General features: G+C 39.3%; 1 protein-coding gene across 4 annotated transcripts in view; it reads left to right on the plus strand.

The window, feature by feature from the left end:
• LOC117435689 (rab effector MyRIP-like) overlaps positions 1-20,137 on the plus strand; it is a 193,114-nt gene that overhangs the window by 133,154 nt on the left and 39,823 nt on the right. For 3 of the 4 annotated variants that reach the window (XM_059014731.1, XM_059014732.1, XM_059014733.1), the window contains 3 exons: positions 842-1,025; positions 1,411-2,018; positions 3,940-4,179. In XM_059014731.1, the coding sequence (XP_058870714.1) occupies positions 842-1,025; positions 1,411-2,018; positions 3,940-4,179 (1,032 nt within the window). The remainder of the gene's footprint in view (positions 1-841; positions 1,026-1,410; positions 2,019-3,939; positions 4,180-20,137) is intronic. The other variant, XM_034059042.3, reaches the window with a different exon arrangement.

Below are 20,137 nucleotides of genomic sequence, written 5' to 3' on the forward strand. Positions count from 1 at the left end.
ACCAGCCAAATTACGCACTGAAGCATATAATTATTGTAACAGATCATTTACATTTTCAAGACAAACTGTTTTTATGTCAATTAACATTTCTTTATGTTTTATCAAATCAATAAAAACACCAGCTGCCCAAATCTTTTGTTTTCTTCGATTTCATTAAGTTGTTGACTTGTTAAATCTTTGTGTCTCTTGGTTCTTGTAATTCTATCCATTCTACTGTCATGCCTCTAAAAAGATCAAATGTGAAGAAAGGAATGTCACTAATTTTTAAAAACTTTCAAAGACCTCTCACAACATTGTGTATTTTTATTGCGAGTTTAATATGCTGTGTATTGATAACTTATTAATTGCACTGTGCTTCGGCAAAAATAAGTTCTGCTGTGTATTGTACTATTTAACTGCAGGGTTAAAAAATCTTAACAGCCAATTAGTGTGCAGCATCCAAACATTCCGTTTTATAAATAAAGATTATAGCTGGAGATTCGTAGCTGTGCTGGTCATGGATTTATTGCAACTAATTCACATGAATATATTTCTCCTGTAATTATCTATTTAAAAATAAAAGTCTGTTTTTTTTTCCCTCTCTGTAAATTCGTGTTAATGAAAAGTAAACTAGAACTGTTCTTTAAAACTCCAATTTTAAAATAACTTTGCTCACAGAAATAGACCCACCCATCGCATTAAAACAAATAAAGGTAAGTCTACGGTTATTCTTAGTATTATAGTGCTTTTTTATGTGCTTATTTTTCAGTCAGCTATACTGTTTATTGTGTGGTCCGCCGAGATAAAAAAAAAAAATCCAGGTGGTCAGCGAACTGAATTTACCATTTTGTTATTTTTTCAGAGATCTCAGTCTGCTTTCTCTCTCACCGGTGACAAACCTCCAGAACAACCAATGGATTCCAACTGGAAGTCTACTATTTCTGAAGCAATATGGAGCAGGCAAGAGGGATATCCCAGCCTGAAAAATGATCCCAAGACATTTACTCTTCCAAGCTGGAGAAGCATGGATAGGCTGGATAATTCTAGTAAGATCCTTGTTTTACTGATGTCAATTCTCAGCAAGACATCAGCAGAATTGGAAGATAAGGAATGCAACCTAGTAAAGTAAATGATTGTGTTTGATTTATTTAAGTTAATTACCTAATTATCATTCTTCCTTGCAAAATACAACAGTAAATATCAATAGTAACAGTAATGAAAAAGAAAGAAAAACTGTAATAATTTAACTGATTAGGCTTGTAAGATAATCAAGCAAAAGTGAAGTTTTGTCTTTGCTAAGCCATAATATCTATCGATTGTAGTTGCAGTAGTCTTCTCCTTTTGCCTAGAATTCAGTGAAGTTAACTTAGCAAAAATAAAGGTGGGTTACTTATTTGATTCTGTTAATTGTTTTAATATATTTTTCTCTAGCTCCATCTTCTGTTTTGCAAAGTCCTGATGGAAACTGGATAGCCCTGCAAAGCACATTTCAGCCCCGCCCAAGTTTGGTTACCAAACCCAAAAGCCAGGTGTTCACAGCTCTTGAAAGGGAGTCTGCCACTATATCTGCCTATGATGACCTGGGCTCAGATACTGAAGATGAATATGATTTAAATGAGTTAAGAAGGCGGCCACGAAGGCTCTCAGGTGAAACCTACTACACTGACTCCCAGTATGATCCTGAGTGGACAAATACAAGGCATCGGCCTGTCAACTCCCCATCCTCTGGGCAGTACACTGACACAGAGACCATGTTCTCTGATTCAGAAACCTCCTCTGTGCATTCTGTGAGAGACAGCCTGCTACAGATCTGCAAGCAGCAGGTACTGAAGAGGAAAGGCCCAGACCATGGCGAGGCACTTGATATCAACTTTAACCCACAAGCATATGGTTTGGGTACTGTGGACAGTAGCGAAGCAGAGGAGCCCAACAAGGATTCTGTCAGGAGGTCTCGGCGCAGGAGGAAAAGCAAACCTTTGTCTAGAGAGCATGCCCACGACAGACAGAGCTATCAAGCACAATCTACAGCTGCCTACCAGGTAACCGTCGGTTTCTTATTGCAACATGCATGACAGAAGTAAGAATTTATTGTTAATAATCAAGTATTTGGACACAACTGCTGGTTTGTGGTGAATGGGATATTTGTACCTTTTTAACATCGTTCAGAAAGCTTGCTTACTAAAAACCTTCATGCGTCTGAATAGATAATTGTCTGATGATAGGAGCAGTGGTAGCACAAGAATAATATCAATTTTGTAGAAATGACAAACAATACAGGAAGAACAAGCTACAAACCTTAACTCAGATTGTTTCTGTAAGCATGCCTTACATAATGGTAATCAGGCCAGCAGTGTGGAGTAGTGGTTAGGGCTCTGGATTCCTGACCAGAGGGTCGTGGGTTCAAGCCCCGGTGAGAGACACTGCTGTTGTACCCTTGAGCAAGGTACTTTACCTAGATTGCTCCAGTAAAAACCCAACTGTTTAAATGGGTAATTGTATGTAAAAATAATGTGATATCTGTGTAGTGTGAAATAATGTATAATGTGATATCTTGTAACAATTGTAAGTCGCCCTGGATAAGGGCGTCTACTAAGAAATAAATAATAATAATAATAATAATAATAATAATCTACCACAAGGTGGCAGTAGGTGACTAATAAGTACAAGTAGTGTCTGGATTTCATTATTGTATAAAAATATTTCCTCTGGTAACTGACAATGTCCACTAGGATTTTCCATTTTGGTACATTTTAAAATCTACCTGTAAATTATGCACAGTATATCTCAAGACTGTTCCTTTAATGTATATCTTTGTTTTTCTATTGTTTTTAACCTAAAAGCACTGACATTTAAGTCTACTGTCGTTATATGACTATTGAACTGTATTTAATCCAGTTTGTTGCCTCACGTACTTGCAGCCCACTTATTGGTATGGAGGAGTGAAGATTAACAGGCAATCTGCACTTTTACTGCAAACCAATAGCCATTTTCACTTACCAAACCTAGCAACAGATGTTACCAAGCTACTGAAACCCAGTGGCAAGAGTCTCCCTGGACTTGTTGGGCACCTGGCCAGTAGTGATTGCTGCAGCGCAATGTTAACACGCTATGGGTTCCCAACAAATTATTTTACTAGCTGAGCCAGTGGTAGACTGTAAGGCCTCTCTCATGTCCCTAATCATTTCACTGGAAACATTTTTTATTAGTTGGTTATTAACCGTTTAATATCTTATAACATGAGTATTCAAGGTGTGTTTTTTTCCCTCTTTTTTCTGCATATACTATACTTCTACTACTTTTTAACAACTACTAATTTCTTCATATATTTAATGTACTTAATGTTTACAAACTCTTGGAAGATGAGGTGTTGATGTCTTATACTCTCTTGTACCAATGTCAATGTCTTGTAATCTCTTGTAGCTATATATCTTATTAGCAGGGTGTGTGTTTCAAGTACATTAATTATGAATATGTTTATTAGAAGGATCCAGAAAAGGTTCAGGTGGATACCAAGCTATACTGGAAAACAGCTACACAAAGAAAGAATTGTTGAAGAATGATGTAACCACAGGCTAGGTATAAAAAGGCTTATTTAGAACTCTTTGGTAAACCAAAGGAAAAAAAAGAACACTGCTACACTCTGTTGTCTCTGGAATTGGCAATTATGCGCATAAATGCCTTTGTCGTATGGCATGCTGATGTTGAAGTTTAATAAAGCATTAGTATTAAACTGACTATTTGTTATATTGAGTAATCATTCTGGGTCAATCAACAAGATAAGACTCACACCAGAGAGCAAATCAACAAAACCATTCTATCAGAGGCCCCATACCACTTACATTATGCTCCTGGTGACACTTTCTTCACACAGCGAACCACACTGCAGAGTAGGTCTAGCTACCAGTCTAACCAAAAACAGATCTGTATGTATGTAAAATAACTTGTTATCTATTTGCCAAGCAGATCTATGATGATTCACTGGGAGCAGGTGCTGTTAACGGAGGCTTCCATCCACAAAGAGAAGCAGATGCCTTGGAGATGAAACTGAAGTCAAAGTTATCTGAGCTGACTGCTAATGTAAGCGATAATGAATCTTCTTCAGGAGAAGAGAGGGAGAAGGAGGACATCAGACTGACTCAGGTACCACTGGAGAGCTCCTGTTATGAAGAGAGACAAATCATTCAGGAGGATACCAGGAAGGTAGAGAATCCACTTGAATCTAAAATGTTTGTTACCGATATACTTACAGAGCCTTTTCAAATCTAGGACAAGAAGTTTTGAGGCAATTTACTTTTTGTTTTTCATTTTGAAAGGTATACTCTGCTTTCTATTTATGTCTATTTATATTTATGACCTTAATTAATGTTCTGTTTTACTGTTAAGGGATTTAACATGATCTAAATAGAGTGAGAACAACCCCTCTTAGTGCTTGAGAAGGTGTATATAGTTCAATAATTGAAAGTTTATACACTATAGTGATTCATATTTACAATGATTGGTACAGCGATACACCTTGAAGGGTTGTCCCAAGCTGTGGTTACAATAAGCTGGAGCAGCCTTCTTCCTGACTCTCAGGCCTATCCCCTCAGGTGACAAATCAACCCTTTTCCCAGGTTTCACCCACATGTGGGCCACTCACATGTGACGTGCCACAAACTTAAAGTACAGCACAAACGGTGCATCCACATTGGACTGACTTCAGTCAAACATTGTAGCAAGGACTGTGGTTAAAACATTTTTTTTTTTAACTTAAATAGATAAACAGGTGTTGATGTTATCAACATGTTTACATAATAGCAACCGAATGCATGGCTGGATTACAGTTTTGTTGAAGGACATTCAGCACCCCACCTATAAAAAAAAATGTTCCAGCACCACTGCCCTATCCATTTATATAGGCCACCTTTTTGTGCCACCACCAATCTGTTTTGTATGGCACTGGTTTGCCTTTACCTTAAAATATTGTCTGTATCTAGCTGAAATGAAGTAAGACCATCCTGAAAGCTGTGTTTTCTGACATGTAACACTAAAAGTTTTTTTCTTTATGAATCGCTTACATAAAAAAGACATTTGCTCGTTTACCATTAGCTTCCATCCAGGTTTCATTTTGAAAATAGAACTTGACATTTACACAGAACTAGTAGACTACACTCCTGCTTTTACTCGCATGCCAGACTAAGTAATATCTCCTATTGTGACACACTTCAGGTAAAAGGAATACTGTTCTTTTGATGTTGAGTGGTTTCTTTTTTTCTCTCTGTACACTCAGCTTGATTTTAACTTGCATTTCCAACATTTCCTTCTCAATCTTTCTCTTGGTAAAATGCCTTAGAACTTAAAGACAAACTACAGTTCTTATCATTAGTATTACAACAGGTGAGGTTTTTCAGAATTATTGAAAGTTTGATTATTTTTACATGTCTCTGCTGAGCAACTAAAAAACTGGATTGCCTAATGAACAAAGCAAACAGATTTGCATTTGAATGCCACCTTGTGGCAGACTGGCTCGCAGTGGTGATGTGTGATGACGTCACGGACCAGGAAGTAACTCAAACCAAAACAGTGGATGGGCGGGTGAAGCTGAACGCAATTGCGTTCAGCGTATTTAATAAACAAACAAAAGATTTAAACAAAACACAAAACAAAAGGGCACAAGGGCCAAACGAATCAACAAACAAACAAGTAAGTGTCGTGCTGGAAAATCCAGCACGTTTTAGCAATTGTTTTTTTAAATGTGACTCGCTCTCTCCGCTCCCCGTACTCTCCTCTGTACACCCAACAACAAGTGCAGAGAGCTGCAGGTTTATATACTCTGGCCGAGGGATTAACTAGTTGGTAATTATCTTATTATCCCTCGGCCAGAGTCTGCACGCGTTTGGTAAGGATGCATGACTGTCAGCTAGTTAAATAATCAGTAGCTGATCAGCCATGCATCCTCACAGGGTTTTTAAATAGAATAATAAAAGACGCGGCGCTTTTACCCGCGCCGCAAACAAAAATACAAATAATAATAAATAGGGGCAGGACACTCCGCCACACACCTCCAACCCATCACTGCCAGTTACTGGCGTCTTTAAAGGGTACCTGCAGTGGTCGTGAATATAGAATCATTTCAATAGAAAACACGTGGCTGAAAACTTTTGACACAATTCAAAGCCCCTGCTCAGCCCATTTACGATTTAAAAGTATTAAAACAACATTACGCGTCTATGCATTGGGTCTCTCATGGCACGCAGGATATGACGTTGGGTCGTTGATTTCCCTGAACACTGCTAGGCCCAGATATTAGAAGCGATGCACAATCCCCTCGCAAAATTTGTGCCTCAGAAACATTAGTGCTTTTGCACAAAAACTGATATTTTCCAACACGGCACAAAACAGTTGCACGAAGTTGGAAAATAGCAGCTTTTTGCTCAATTTGCAACTGTGTTTGTGCCTCACAAAACCACCTGCGCATTCTATACCAATATATAGCAGAAATGCACAAGAGCTACGCGTGAATGTACAGAATTGGAATACTACACGACAATGGACTGTTAACAATACCCTGCCAAGCAGCTATCATAGGTGTACAGTATATACCAATATTCCTCAGACGAGTCTACACTCAAATGTAACCTGCACATGAAATGCAGAATCAAAGCATCACACATCGGTAGCATTGGCTCCCCCGAAGTTGCATGCCCACCCCCACAAATATATAAATAAGCTACTAAATGGAGAAATGAAACAATGGACCACAGGATACTGTAGGCTATTCAACATATAACTTAAATAAAAATATATTGTAGCGACTTGCTAACTTGATAAATGTCAACATGAATGAGACAAAATATCTTTGTAGCATCAAACTCCACCTTTATTCTACAGAAACGCACCTGTCAGCCGGTGTTCTGAGTAGCTCCGACTCGTGCTCCTTACACTATGCATAAACATATTTGTTAGAAATGTGGACTGTAAACCAAACCCACAATGCTGAAAACACTATTTGGAAGCCCCGAAGACAGGAATCTCAGCATGGAGCCAGCCAAGAACGCTGCCTGTCGATGTATCCCTTACTCGTACTCTTGCTGAAAGCCCCTTCCAACTGGCCCCCACTCATCACGCCCCCTGCTCCTACCACACCTCTATGGCATAGTCAATAGCATGGAATGCAGATCGTGGGTGTCAAAGTATGCTTCTGATATCAATGCAAAATAAATAGCAATACTAAAAAAAAAAAAAGTCAGCTGTGTCCTTATACAGTGCCGAGAAAAAGTTTGTGAACCCCTTAGGATTTTCACATATTTCACATATTGCAAACCTAAAATGTTATTAGATCTTAATCTAAGTCCTAAATAGATAAAGATAACCTGATTAAACAAATGACACAAAAACATGATTTTTTCAACATTTATTTGTCCACAAATGATTCAACATTCAACATTCATGTGTGAAAAAGTATGTGAACCTTTAGATTCAGTAACTGGTGGCACCCCCTTGAGCAGCAATGACTTCAACTAAGCGTTTCCTGTAACTGTTGGTCAGTCTCTCGCATCGGTTTTGAGGAATTTTGGCCCATTCCTCCTTACAGAACCGCTTCAACTCGGTGACATTTGAGGGCTTCCTTGCATGAACAGCTCGCTTCAGGTCCTGCTACAATATATCGATGGGGTTTCGGTCCGCACTTTGACTAGGCCTTTCTAAAATGCAGAATTTCTTCTTCTGCAGCCATTCTTTTGTAGATCTGCTTGTATTTTTAGGATCATTGTCTTGCTGCATGACCCACTTTTGGTTCAGCTTCAGCTCACGGACAGATGGCCTGACATTCTCTTCTAGAATCTTCTGATACAATGCAGAATTCATGGTTGTGTCAATGATGGCAAGCCATCCAGGTCCTGAGGCAGCAAAGCAGCCCCAAACCATCACGCTCCCACCACCATGCTTCACGGTTGGAATGAGGTTCTTCTGTTCGAACGCAGTGTTTGGTTTTCACCAAACATAACGTTTCTCATTGAGGCCAAAAAAGTTCTACCTTTGACTCGTCTGTCCAGACAACATTGTTCTCTTGTGGATCATCTATGTGCTCTTTGGCGAACTTCAGACAGGCAGCAATGTTCTTTTTTAAAGAGCAGTGGTTTCCTCCTGGCTATCCTTCCATGAACACCATTCTTGTTCAGTCTTTTTCTGATAGTTGAGTCATGAACACTCACATTAGCCAAGGCAAGAGTGGCCTGCAGATCCTTGGATGTTACTCTGGGGTTCTTTGTGACTTCCTTGTGATTTTCCGGTTTGTTCTTGGAGAGATTTTGGTAGGATAACCGCTCCTGGGTAGAGTGACTGTGGTCTTGAACTTTCTCCATCTCTGACAGTGGATTGGTGGAGCCCCAAATCCTTAGAAATGGTTTTGTAACCCTTTCTAGACTGATCAATAACAGTTTTTTCTAAGGTCCTCAGAGATTTCTTTTGATCGTGGCATGACGTGTTTCCACACACCTGTATGGTGAAGACCAAACTCACAAAGTTTTTGATCTTTATATAGGGTGGGGCCTCCCAAACTCACCCTGAAGATCTACCTAATTATTTAAACACCTGATTCTAATTATCCCCTTAATTGAGCTGATAAAACCAGGGGTTTACTTACTTTTTCACATACCCTGAATCTTAATTATTCATTGTTTGTCTAATTCATACATCATTTTGTTTCAAGACATGGAATTGGTTAATATAAACCCTATTGGATATTTAAGAAAGGACTCAAGAAGGCTATCATGGTAAAACTATGGAATTTCCATAATTATCTTTGGGGTTCACAAACCTTTTCTCGGCACTGTACCTGAGTGTGGAACTACCAGGCGAGTGGCATGAAAAGGAAAGGGAGCCTTTGGAGAATGCAATGGATTCTATGGAATTCAAATAGATATATGCTCTGCTGTTTGCTGGGAAGTGAGTTTATGATTTCTCTACTTTTGTCTCCATACTTTTGACAGGTGTCACACAAATAGGAGTACATGTTACCTTTTCTAATACATTTACATTTTTTGACTTTCTTGTTTTCTGTTACAGTACCATGCTTTTTTTTCCTTTCTCAGTATTAGCTGTGATCCCCGCTTATCAAACCGCTATTGCTCCCTGTCTGGACTGATCTGATTTTTGTAATATGTTTTTTTGTAAGAACTGTAAGTTCAACAGCAACAACAACAATAATTAATAATATTAAAAACCCAGTTGGAATCACCTGTTTTTTTTATAGCCTGTCTATCTATCTATCTATCTATCTATCTGTCTATCTATCGTGCTTGACAAACCTGGGGGGTTTGTCAACTTAAATAAAACAGGCTGAACGGGGAGTGGAATAAGAAAGGAGCACCTTTCGTACATTGACTTTGCTTTTAAAACGCAGACAACGCTGCTACTGTATAAGTAGTGTCTTTGATATTGAAATTCTATATGAATGCAAGGTAAGGAGGTGCAAACTGTTGCTTGATTGATCTAGGGTTGATATACTGCTGTATGTGTCTATTAAAGTAAAGCTTTCCTGCATTATACAGGTAGTTGTTTAGTATCTGTCGCTGGGTCTATGTTACATACCGATGGTATGTACTATGATACCGTGCTGTACTCTTGATTCTGTTTTGGGAGTGTGACAGCGATGACGAGTGGTCTGACGTCAGGCAGAAGCAGGAACAAAAATACTGACACCGGGGAAGTACTGCAGTTCAAAAAGGCTTGCGCCGTTTTTTATTAAGCAAACAAAAATAAAATAAATATTTAAACAGAAAACACTTTGCTCAAAGAGCGAAAATAAAAGGTTTCAACAAAACAAAATCACGAACACAAAAATACATAAACAAAGGTCAGGCTGGGCAGATTGCCTTCACTGTTCCTATGTTTCTTTTATTAAGTTTCGTTTTCGTTTTTACTCGCCGTCTCTCTGCTCTCTCGTTCCTCCTCTGAACTCCCACCTCTGCAGGCTTTTTATAACAGGTGACCATCTCCCGATTAGCAACAAATTAAATCACCTAATTAATTCGGGAGATGGCCACCTTCTGCACGAGTTTACTAAAATCCTGTGTGGATGGGGCTTCCCATCCACGCTACTAAATAATAACACAAACGGCTACGCCGTCACATCTATACATAAAACAATAACTAAATATACGGCGCTCGCCCACATATATACAATAATAAATCATAATAATAATACAAAATAACACAGGGGCGGAGGGGGACCCCGATTTAAAAGTAAACAAACAAAACAATGTACAGGGCACCTCGCCCTGTTACAGGGAGTTATTCTTTCAACACCAAGAAAGTGTGCTTGGGAAAGTGATTAGTTTTCTTTCGGTCCGAAAGACCGATCATGATTGCAGCATCCCTGTTTATTTATTTATTTATTTTTTATAAATTTAGTCATTGCCAATTATTTTTTATTATTTTCTCCCCACTTTGAAATGCCCAATTATTTTAAGGCTCAGCTCACCGCTACCACCCCTGCGCTGACTCGGGAGGGGCGAAGATGAACACACGCTGTCCTCCGAAGCGTGTGCCGTCAGCCGCCCGCTTCTTTACACTCTGCAGACTCACCGTGCAGCCGCCTCAGAGCTACAGCGTCGGAGGACAACGCAGCTCTGGGCAGCTTACAGGCAAGCCCGCAGGCGCCCGGCCAGACTACAGGGGTCGCTGGTGCGCGGTGAGCCGAGGACACCGTGGCCAACCTAACCCTCCCTCCCCCAGGCGACGCTCGGCCAATTGAGCGCTGCCCCCTGGGAGCTCCTGTCCACGGTCGGCTGTGGAATAGCCTGGATTCGAACTCGCGACATCCAGGCTATAGAGCTCATCCTGCACTCTAGCGAGTGCTTTTACTGGATGCGCCACTCGGGAGCCCCACCCTGTTTATTTTTTAAACATGTATTAAAACTAGTGGTGCTGGAGTGATGTGTGCAGAGTTAAGGCTTGCATTTTAAAAGTGTTATTTTGTGCTTTGCAAAACTGGTTTTGTGCTTGGTGCATAATATCGAACATGGCAGGATCTCTCAAATTGTCAGCCACTCCTGCCAAATTGCGCTATGCATACATTATATTTGTGCCAGCGCAAAACAGATTGTGGCACGCAAAAAGCTGTTTCGAATATTTTGCGCATAACGGCCATTTGCAACACGCATAACATGTTACTTCCTGTTCTTACAAAAAAAAGGGACATATTACTCCAACGCGTTAACTTGCAGCACTAATATTCATTGTTAATTTCTCTTATCATCATTTAATTTAATTCAGTCCCTTGTTTACATTTACAGCGAAGGTGCGCCCTCTTGCATTAGGACGTTGTTGACATTACTTGACTTGCATCGTTATCAGACCGGAGAGGGCTACATTTCGTTAGCCCTTGGCTTTGTTCGAATTGATATGTGTTCATCACTTCATCAGTCGGGGCTCACAGGGACTCCCTACAGCTGGGAATAAAATGGGGCTAATCTCTGACAGCCCAAGATTTATCTGAGTAGTTATGAAAACAACTGATGTAATCCTTCAGCCCGCCAGTTTCCCATTTATTCAGTGAGTGACGAGGGGAAACGGCTAGTAGACCATAATGAATTATGTTAACAATTTCCTTCAAGTCTTTTTTTTTCTATGTCAATAGAATAAAAGTTTGTGGTTAAAAGGCTGGGTGTACACCATCCTTGTGATATTAAAGGTACACACAGCTTTTGTGTGTCATGGTTTGACAGGAAAGATTGGCTGACGGTAAGTGAAGGGAAAAAAAAGCGTTGTTTTGTTTTCCATGCATCACGTTTGCAGGGTATACAACTTGAACCAAAACCAGAATCAATGATTTAAAACACCTGTCAGAAAAAGTAAAAAAAAAAACGAGTGCAGTTCTTCTCATATTGGGAACTGTGTTAAACTGAAAATGACTGGAAATGTTAATATTGCTACTCAGATTGATGAAGGTTACCGTATTTCCGTGTAAAGGCTAATGAGCTTCAACAGAAGAATAGGTGTGTTGTTTCCCGGATAATTGACTGCATCAGGTTCTGTGGAAGTCATGAGCTGCCACTGAGTGAGAGGTCATGATGAGAGAGAGTCTTCTTTAAATCTGGGAGTGTTTCTAGATTTGGTAGATGTGTTTTCTCAACTAGACAATCAGTTAGCTGATCACCTTGCAAATGCAACTGTGTCTAAAAATACATCGAAGACCATACAGAACAAAGTTCTAGATTGTATGTTGGAAGTGTACAAGAAGACAATTAAAACTGAAATTTCAAATGCAAGCTTTGTGTCAGCACAAGCCGATGAAACGTCATTGGATCTTATTGATTCAAAACACTTCCATCAATTTAATGTGGATTTTCATGGCAGTGTGTTACCCAATGCTGTGCAAAGAAAAAAAACTTCAAAGTGAACTAACGGTTTTGTGTAGCAGTGCTGAATTCAAAAGTGTAAAAAGAGTGTCTGCTTAAAGTGCTGAAGGAGAACCTCCTTCAGAGTCATTTCAGAAACCCTGCAACTGACGGAGATCGTCTTTACTCCCCCAGTAACAACAGCAGAATCAGAGATGTTTCAGTACACTGAAACGTATAAAGACTTTCCTGCGCAGTACAATGACCCAATATAGACTTAATGCACTTGGTGTACTGTCGATCAAAAAGTAGCTTATCCACAGTATTCCTGACTTTAACCATCAGGTCATAGAAGTGTTTGCTTCTCAAAAAAAAACAACTAACAACTAAGAGGCCAGTTCCTCTACAAATAAGGTAGGCTTTCATTTAATATGCTTATGATGTTATTATGTACAACATGCCATTTGACTGAGCACAATGTTAGTACATTCTGAAAAGAAATGTTGGTTTTAATAGCCCAGCCCCTCTAGTCTGTTAGGCTACCAGCCGCTACTGGCTGTAGCTAACAAAATCATTTGCAACAGCATTTATTAGCATTTATCATTTTATTATGGATGAAAAAAGAAGGGTACTTTATATTATTAATATTATTATTATTTGTTCATTTAGCAGATGCCTTTATCAAAGGCGACTTACAGAGACTAGGGTGTGTGAACCTGCACACCCCCCCCCCCCCCCCCCCCCTTTCAGATAGTATAGGCTAATGGCCTATTGTATGTTTATTAGATACATCCACCACGGCAGCTTCTGGGAAGGCATGTAAGACGTCCCCTACCTTCTTTTTTGTATGGAGTATATCCACAGAAAATAATAACACAAATATACGAAAACAGTGAACTGAAGCGTAACAATTTCCAACTGGAAAATGATAATAAAGAGAAAGCAGAATACAAACATTTATAAATGGCTACAACTGATAACAAATAAAGTACATCAAAGTGTTCAATAAAAAGCCTGTAATACTAGTACCTCGGGCTTCTGGTGACATTTATCTTGCTCACTTTGATGTAGTTTATTCCTTATTGTTAATAAATACAATTAAGTTATATACAGTGACCTATCTTTTGATGATTTCATTGTACTAAACAATGATGCCGGCCTTTGCTGTGTGACGTTTTCTTCTTGCTGTGTGCAGATATTGTTGGCAGCACATCAGGTTTTAGCCTCATCTTGCATCATACCCCAGAAGCTCTGCCAGCATGTCCCTTTCGTAGCATTCAGGTTCAAAGTGGTCCTCACAGACAAAAGAATTTCGACTGAATCCTAAGGTTTTCAGTGTATGCCCCGTTCACAAATTATGTAGTCATTTTCTTGCTATGATCGCCTGTTCTCAATTAATGGGCCTTGGCACACAAAATAACTTTTTTGTCTTGTTTTACGCTTATTATTCAGTCACCTGAAAGCCTTGCACTCCACCATGTCACACACTATGAGTTTTCACTGCTGTATCCCATAAAACCATCCACATGACGTTGTGTCGCTGCCTGAAAGGTTCCAATATGTCAGCTCCCTCAAGTGTTACTTGGCGCAGAAAGTTGACAAATAAATTGAAAACATTGCTAAACACCGACTTGTTGACCAAATTGGTGCAGCAAGAAGCATTTATTGGATATGCGGAGCACTTAGAGAGCTTTGTTATTTTTGGGTACAGGCACCCTTTAAATTGGAAGTCGATGAATTGAAAAAAGTAACTGCACAGGGTACTTTTTGTGTCTAGGTCTTTTGGCAGGTTACTAAGGCTCGATATTATACAGGTTAATAAGTACAGTTTACAATCCAGCCTTACACTTATTTATCAAGTGCCTTGGAGAGGGTCCTGTGTTGGTCAATCATAATTTAGTTATAGTGCCCGTGTGGACCAGAGTATCCGGGATATGATGCATTAGATAAATAACCAAAATCAGCTAAACATAGAATAATGACTTTATTTTAATTAATAGGTTCCAATAATTATCAAAAGGTAAATGTTTCCAATCCCAGATTGGATGTATGATATTGTTTTTAGAGTGATGTCAATTAGGCCTCTGTCTCAATGAGTTTATTCCTGGTTAAAGGATGAATAAATGAAGTATTTATTCCTAATTAAGGTAATTTAGAAATGATTACCTGGAAACTGATTTGGTAATGGACATTCCACTTTACCTTGTATTAAAAATGTCTCTCTTTTTTTGTTTTGTTAATGGGCTCTATTTTCCAAGGTTGAGTTGATTTTCTAATTTTTAAGCTAACTTGTTCCATTTTCTATAGGACGTGAACGTGAATCAAGTTTGTATAAATATGTATGTTTTTTTTTTTTTTAAGAACGCAGTAACTCCTAACTTTCTTGAATTTTACAGTTTTCTAAAGTAATCATGTAATTTACATAATTTTTTACCTAATTTAAAAGATATTGAACTCACATTTTTACTTAAATTTCATTAGAGAATTCTCATTTTAAGTTTGTATGTCCATAATTTATACAGTAAAACAGTCAAAAAATCTTTATTCAAAATCAACATTCTAATGATGTGGCACTCAAAAGGCTACTTCAGCAATTGAAGCTTAGTGAAGCCATGCTTGCTGGACAAATTACATACAGTTTCCATTAAAAGGAAAGAAGAGGTGCTAATACTGTGGCATACTTTGTGATGTTGAATTTACAGAACACCCCCCAAGTATTTTGTTCTCAGAATGTTGGCAACTGAGATTTAAGAAGCATTTTGTTCAGACAAACTTCTTAATGTAGGATTGAATCAGGTCATCATATTATCTTTATTTAGAATAAATAACTTTGTGGTTATATAAAGACTTGCATTTTGTAAAGTCTTTGTTTCTCTTATGAGTAATACTTACTTTATTTGAGTATTGATTGACATGCGCAATGCATTAATCCACATTCATGATGTGCTCTTGACCTATTTATTTCACAGCAAGAATAATAATTAAATAAAAGCCCTTGCAAAATAACGTTGGGAGTTCTTTTGAGAAAAATAGGCCTAAGGGTGTAACATTTCTTTTTTCCATGATTCACTTTTTTGTTAATACTTGAATACCTTTCCATCTGTATTTTAATTACCTCCGACTTGCTTTTAAATCTGAGATGGTTAGTTAGTGATAAATGAATAACAGATTTGGATTTGGGTTACAAGAGTTTTCAGTAATATGTCATCAGCTTGCCCTATAACTCTGAGCTCCACATTTGCCATCTAGCATATACAGTGCCTTGCGAAAGTATTCGGCCCCCTTGAACTTTGCGACCTTTTGCCACATTTCAGGCTTCAAACATAAAGATATGAAACTGTAATTTTTTGTGAAGAATCAACAACAAGTGGGACACAATCATGAAGTGGAACGAAATTTATTGGATATTTCAAACTTTTTTAACAAATAAAAAACTGAAAAATTGGGCGTGCAAAATTATTCAGCCCCCTTAAGTTAATACTTTGTAGCGCCACCTTTTGCTGCGATTACAGCTGTAAGTCACTTGGGGTATGTCTCTATCAGTTTTGCACATCGAGAGAATGAAATTTTTGCCCATTCCTCCTTGCAAAACAGCTCGAGCTCAGTGAGGTTGGATGGAGAGCATTTGTGAACAGCAGTTTTCAGTTCTTTCCACAGATTCTCGATTGGATTCAGGTCTGGACTTTGACTTGGCCATTCTAACACCTGGATATGTTTATTTGTGAACCATTCCATTGTAGATTTTGCTTTATGTTTTGGATCATTGTCTTGTTGGAAGACAAATCTCCGTCCCAGTCTCAGGTCTTTTGCAGACTCCATCAGGTTTTCTTCCAGAATGGTCCTGTATTTGGCTCCATCCATCTTCCCATCAATTTTAACCATCTTCCCTGTCCCTGCTGAAGAAAAGCAGGCCCAAACCATGATGCTGCCACCACCATGTTTGACAGTGGGGATGGTGTGTTCAGGGTGATGAGCTGTGTTGCTTTTACGCCAAACATAACGTTTTGCATTGTTGCCAAAAAGTTCGATTTTGGTTTCATCTGACCAGAGCACCTTCTTCCACATGTTTGGTGTGTCTCCCAGGTGGCTTGTGGCAAACTGTAAACGACACTTTTTATGGATATCTTTAAGAAATGGCTTTCTTCTTGCCACTCTTCCATAAAGGCCAGATTTGTGCAGTATACGACTGATTGTTGTCCTATGGACAGAGTCTCCCACCTCAGCTGTAGATCTCTGCAGTTCATCCAGAGTGATCATGGGCCTCTTGGCTGCATCTCTGATCAGTCTTCTCCTTGTATGAGCTGAAAGTTTAGAGGGACGGCCAGGTCTTGGTAGATTTGCAATGGTCTGATACTCCTTCCATTTCAATATTATCGCTTGCACAGTGCTCCTTGGGATGTTTAAAGCTTGGGAAATCTTTTTGTATCCAAATCCGGCTTTAAACTTCTCCACAACAGTATCTCGGACCTGCCTGGTGTGTTCCTTGTTCTTCATGATGCTCTCTGCGCTTTAAACTGACCTCTGAGACTATCACAGTGCAGTTGCATTTATACGGAGACTTGATTACACACAGGTGGATTCTATTTATCATCATTAGTCATTTAGGTCAACATTGGATCATTCAGAGATCCTCACTGGACTTCTGGAGAGAGTTTGCTGCACTGAAAGTAAAGGGGCTGAATAATTTTGCACGCCCAATTTTTCAGTTTTTTATTTGTTAAAAAAGTTTGAAATATCCAATAAATTTCGTTCCACTTCATGATTGTGTCCCACTTGTTGTTGATTCTTCACAAAAAATTACAGTTTCATATCTTTATGTTTGAAGCCTGAAATGTGGCAAAAGGTCGCAAAGTTCAAGGGGGCCGAATACTTTCGCAAGGCACTGTATACAGTAAGGCACACTCTTTTTAAAAAAATTATATAAACAAAATTAGGTCATGCTTTATTTTAAGGGCCATTTTTTTGTTTTGTTTATTAACTGTAAACAAACAGCTAATAAACATGTTAATGTACATTATTTATTTTCTGTTAAGAAGGTACAAGACCGATTTTCCGATTAAATAACTATTTGTTTTTTGTGTTTGTGGATAAGATGCACAAGCCATGAGCTGTTAGGGTTATGTTGCCGTGGTCACCAACGTGCTGGCCATTCAAGCCATGCCATCTCTCAGAAATCTTAAATAACTAAGAATTTCGCCTCCTCTTGTGTTTGATTTATTTGCATCTGACTTCTCCGCATCCACTCCCAAAGCTTCCTTAAGGTCCAGTCTATCATTGGGGTCTACTGTCTTGTCCAGTTGGCCATGTGTTGGACCCGAAAACCAAGTGGGACTGAAGCAAATGTTTCAAGCCTTTGTGTTGCTTAATCATCAATAACAAATGTGTTATATTTCAAATGTTGGAGTTGTCATGTTTTAATGAACATTTGGGAGGGTAGGGGTTTCACCTAGAACTAAACATAAACAACAAATATTTTATATATTGGCCCCATGATAATAAATAAGAATCCACCAATGTACTTTACTTTTACTGAACAGATTATACTGCTTCTAACCATAATTAATTGTTGAGAGGTGATAATATTTAATATAGAGAGCAGTGCTAAAAGTGTAGGTTCTAAAAAGGAAAAATGTTAATGGCAATGAACCAGCTTGTTATTTAATGGGGCCCACCTTTATATCGTGCCACCTTTTTGTTTCCAGTTCTTGGTTCAGAGTGTGAACCAGTCAAGTACCTTTTTTCTGTTCATTAAAATGAAAAATAAGTCATCCTGTTCCCAAAATGTAAAGTCGTGAGAGCTTTTGAGTATCGACGTTTTTTTTTTTTTTTGTCTAATTGATGCTTACGTGTTTCTTAATGCCCTAGAAACTGTTGACAGGAGCTGCTAGCTCGCTATCTCCATTATGAGTGTTCTTTTCTAAAGGTAACCATCCTTCAACAGCTTGTTATTGGTGATCAATGTGCTTCTCTGTCTGAGATGAAAGACATACTTTTTTTCATGAAGTATTCTTTTTTTCTTCCTGTGCCGTAATATACTGAAAGTGTACTAAACATTACATGGGCTTGTACAGGTTGTTGGTGATTTTACCATAACAGTAAGTTTATGCTCTGCTTCATTTGTCCCTTTTAATATGCACAATGTAATCTGATTCAATCTAATCATGTTTCCAAATCCTAGATATATTGTTCATGTTTTGTTTTTGAATTTGTATTTACACAATGGTGAACAGAGTTTTCTTAATCCTGTTTCTCTGTAGAAATGCAGCACGTTTAGTAAAGAAATGTTCACAGTCCATCTTTCCAAGGGTCTTCCCCTGGTGTCCCTGGTCACAGTATAGAGGAATCTCCTTCATAATGGACTGTAGTCAAACAACAGAGTTCTGTAAAACAGCACAGGATTAAAACAAGCTGTTCTCCCTCGTTCCGGTCACCTTGAGCCCTGAAACAGTGCTTTCCTTAAGTACTCCAAGCCCCACCTCTGTAGTCAGCTAAACACCAATGCGACCTGTTCAGGTGTTTACAAAAGGGCTGACTAGAGTTCCGGAGCCTGCAGCACTCGCGCTGTTTTCCCTTACCAAGATGTTGGTTGTTATTAAAGTCACTGCTCTCTAATCCTGGTAAAGGAAAGCTCTCACCTGGTTTCAGCAGGGTGAATTTCAGATACTTTTTCTGCCCCTCATTCTCTAACCTAAGTAGAAAAAAATGTCTGCAAAACAACTCACATTCTGCATTTCAGACTTTAGTTCCCTTTCAATTCGAAGATGACCAACAATCATACTTTTGGGATATGCCTGCCACAGGTCAGGTATTTACTGAGCATTTTATGTCAAAGCTGCCGATAGGCCCCCCCAGGGAGTGGCGTCCTCAGCCCCGCCTACCGAGGGAATAAGTAGTCGCTCCGCGGAGCACACTTACTCTTTTGCTTCTCACAACCAGGTAAGTAAGGTAGGTATACCTAACATTTCCAGGGCTGTGATCGAGTCTTTTAAAAGAGCTCTGATCCAAGTTTTCTGGAGTTTCCTTACAATTTATTTGCTGGAAGTTGGAACTTCTGTGGAATCAGAAACTCAGCTTCTGAAGACTGAGCTAAAGACTTTCATTTAAAATATATATATATACTTTTTGCAGCTTTCAAAATATATATATATATATATATAGAGAGAGAGAGAGAGACGAAATCCAACAGCGAGACCTGGCTCTGCTGCACCCCGCTGTTGAGTCGACTAATCTGGGTTAGCTGCTGCATGCCCACTTGCTGTGCGTGGCCTAAAGCCTACCCTTCAAGTGCAGTATTGTATTGGTGTTGATTGTTTCTACTGCCTACTAAAAAAACAGAACAAAGCAAAAAAAAAAAAAAAACTACCCCTCTCCCCTAGCTTGCTGTGAGTGTGTTCCACTGCCTTGCAGTATAAAAAAAACTGTGTGCTTCCTCCACTGGGCCTGATTTTATCGTGCCCCACTGTAGAGTAGACTCCACTGACTTTTTGACCCACACACCTTGGTACATTGGAGCACTGTCTGTAAGCAGTGCTCCACTCTGCTGTAAGCTAAGTGCTGCACTGACTGTGTGATTGCATGCAGTCCAGATTGCAACTGTCTGTAGGCAGTGCTCCACACTGTTGCAAGCTACGCGCTGCCTCGGTTGTGTGACTGCACGAGGTCCAGACTAGACATGGTGCTCGGTGCTCTCGGTGTTTTGGTGCCCTCGGTGCTTCGGCGCCTTCATGCCCCAGAGCCACGGTGCTTCGGCACCTTCGGTGCTCAGACTCTCCTTGCAGTGGTGCACCCGTGCCCCAGAGCATCGGCGCCTCAGTGCCTCAGCGACCCCCCGTGCTTTA

Source organism: Acipenser ruthenus, chromosome 3 (assembly GCF_902713425.1).
Source record: "Acipenser ruthenus chromosome 3, fAciRut3.2 maternal haplotype, whole genome shotgun sequence".
NCBI lineage: Eukaryota > Metazoa > Chordata > Actinopteri > Acipenseriformes > Acipenseridae > Acipenser > Acipenser ruthenus.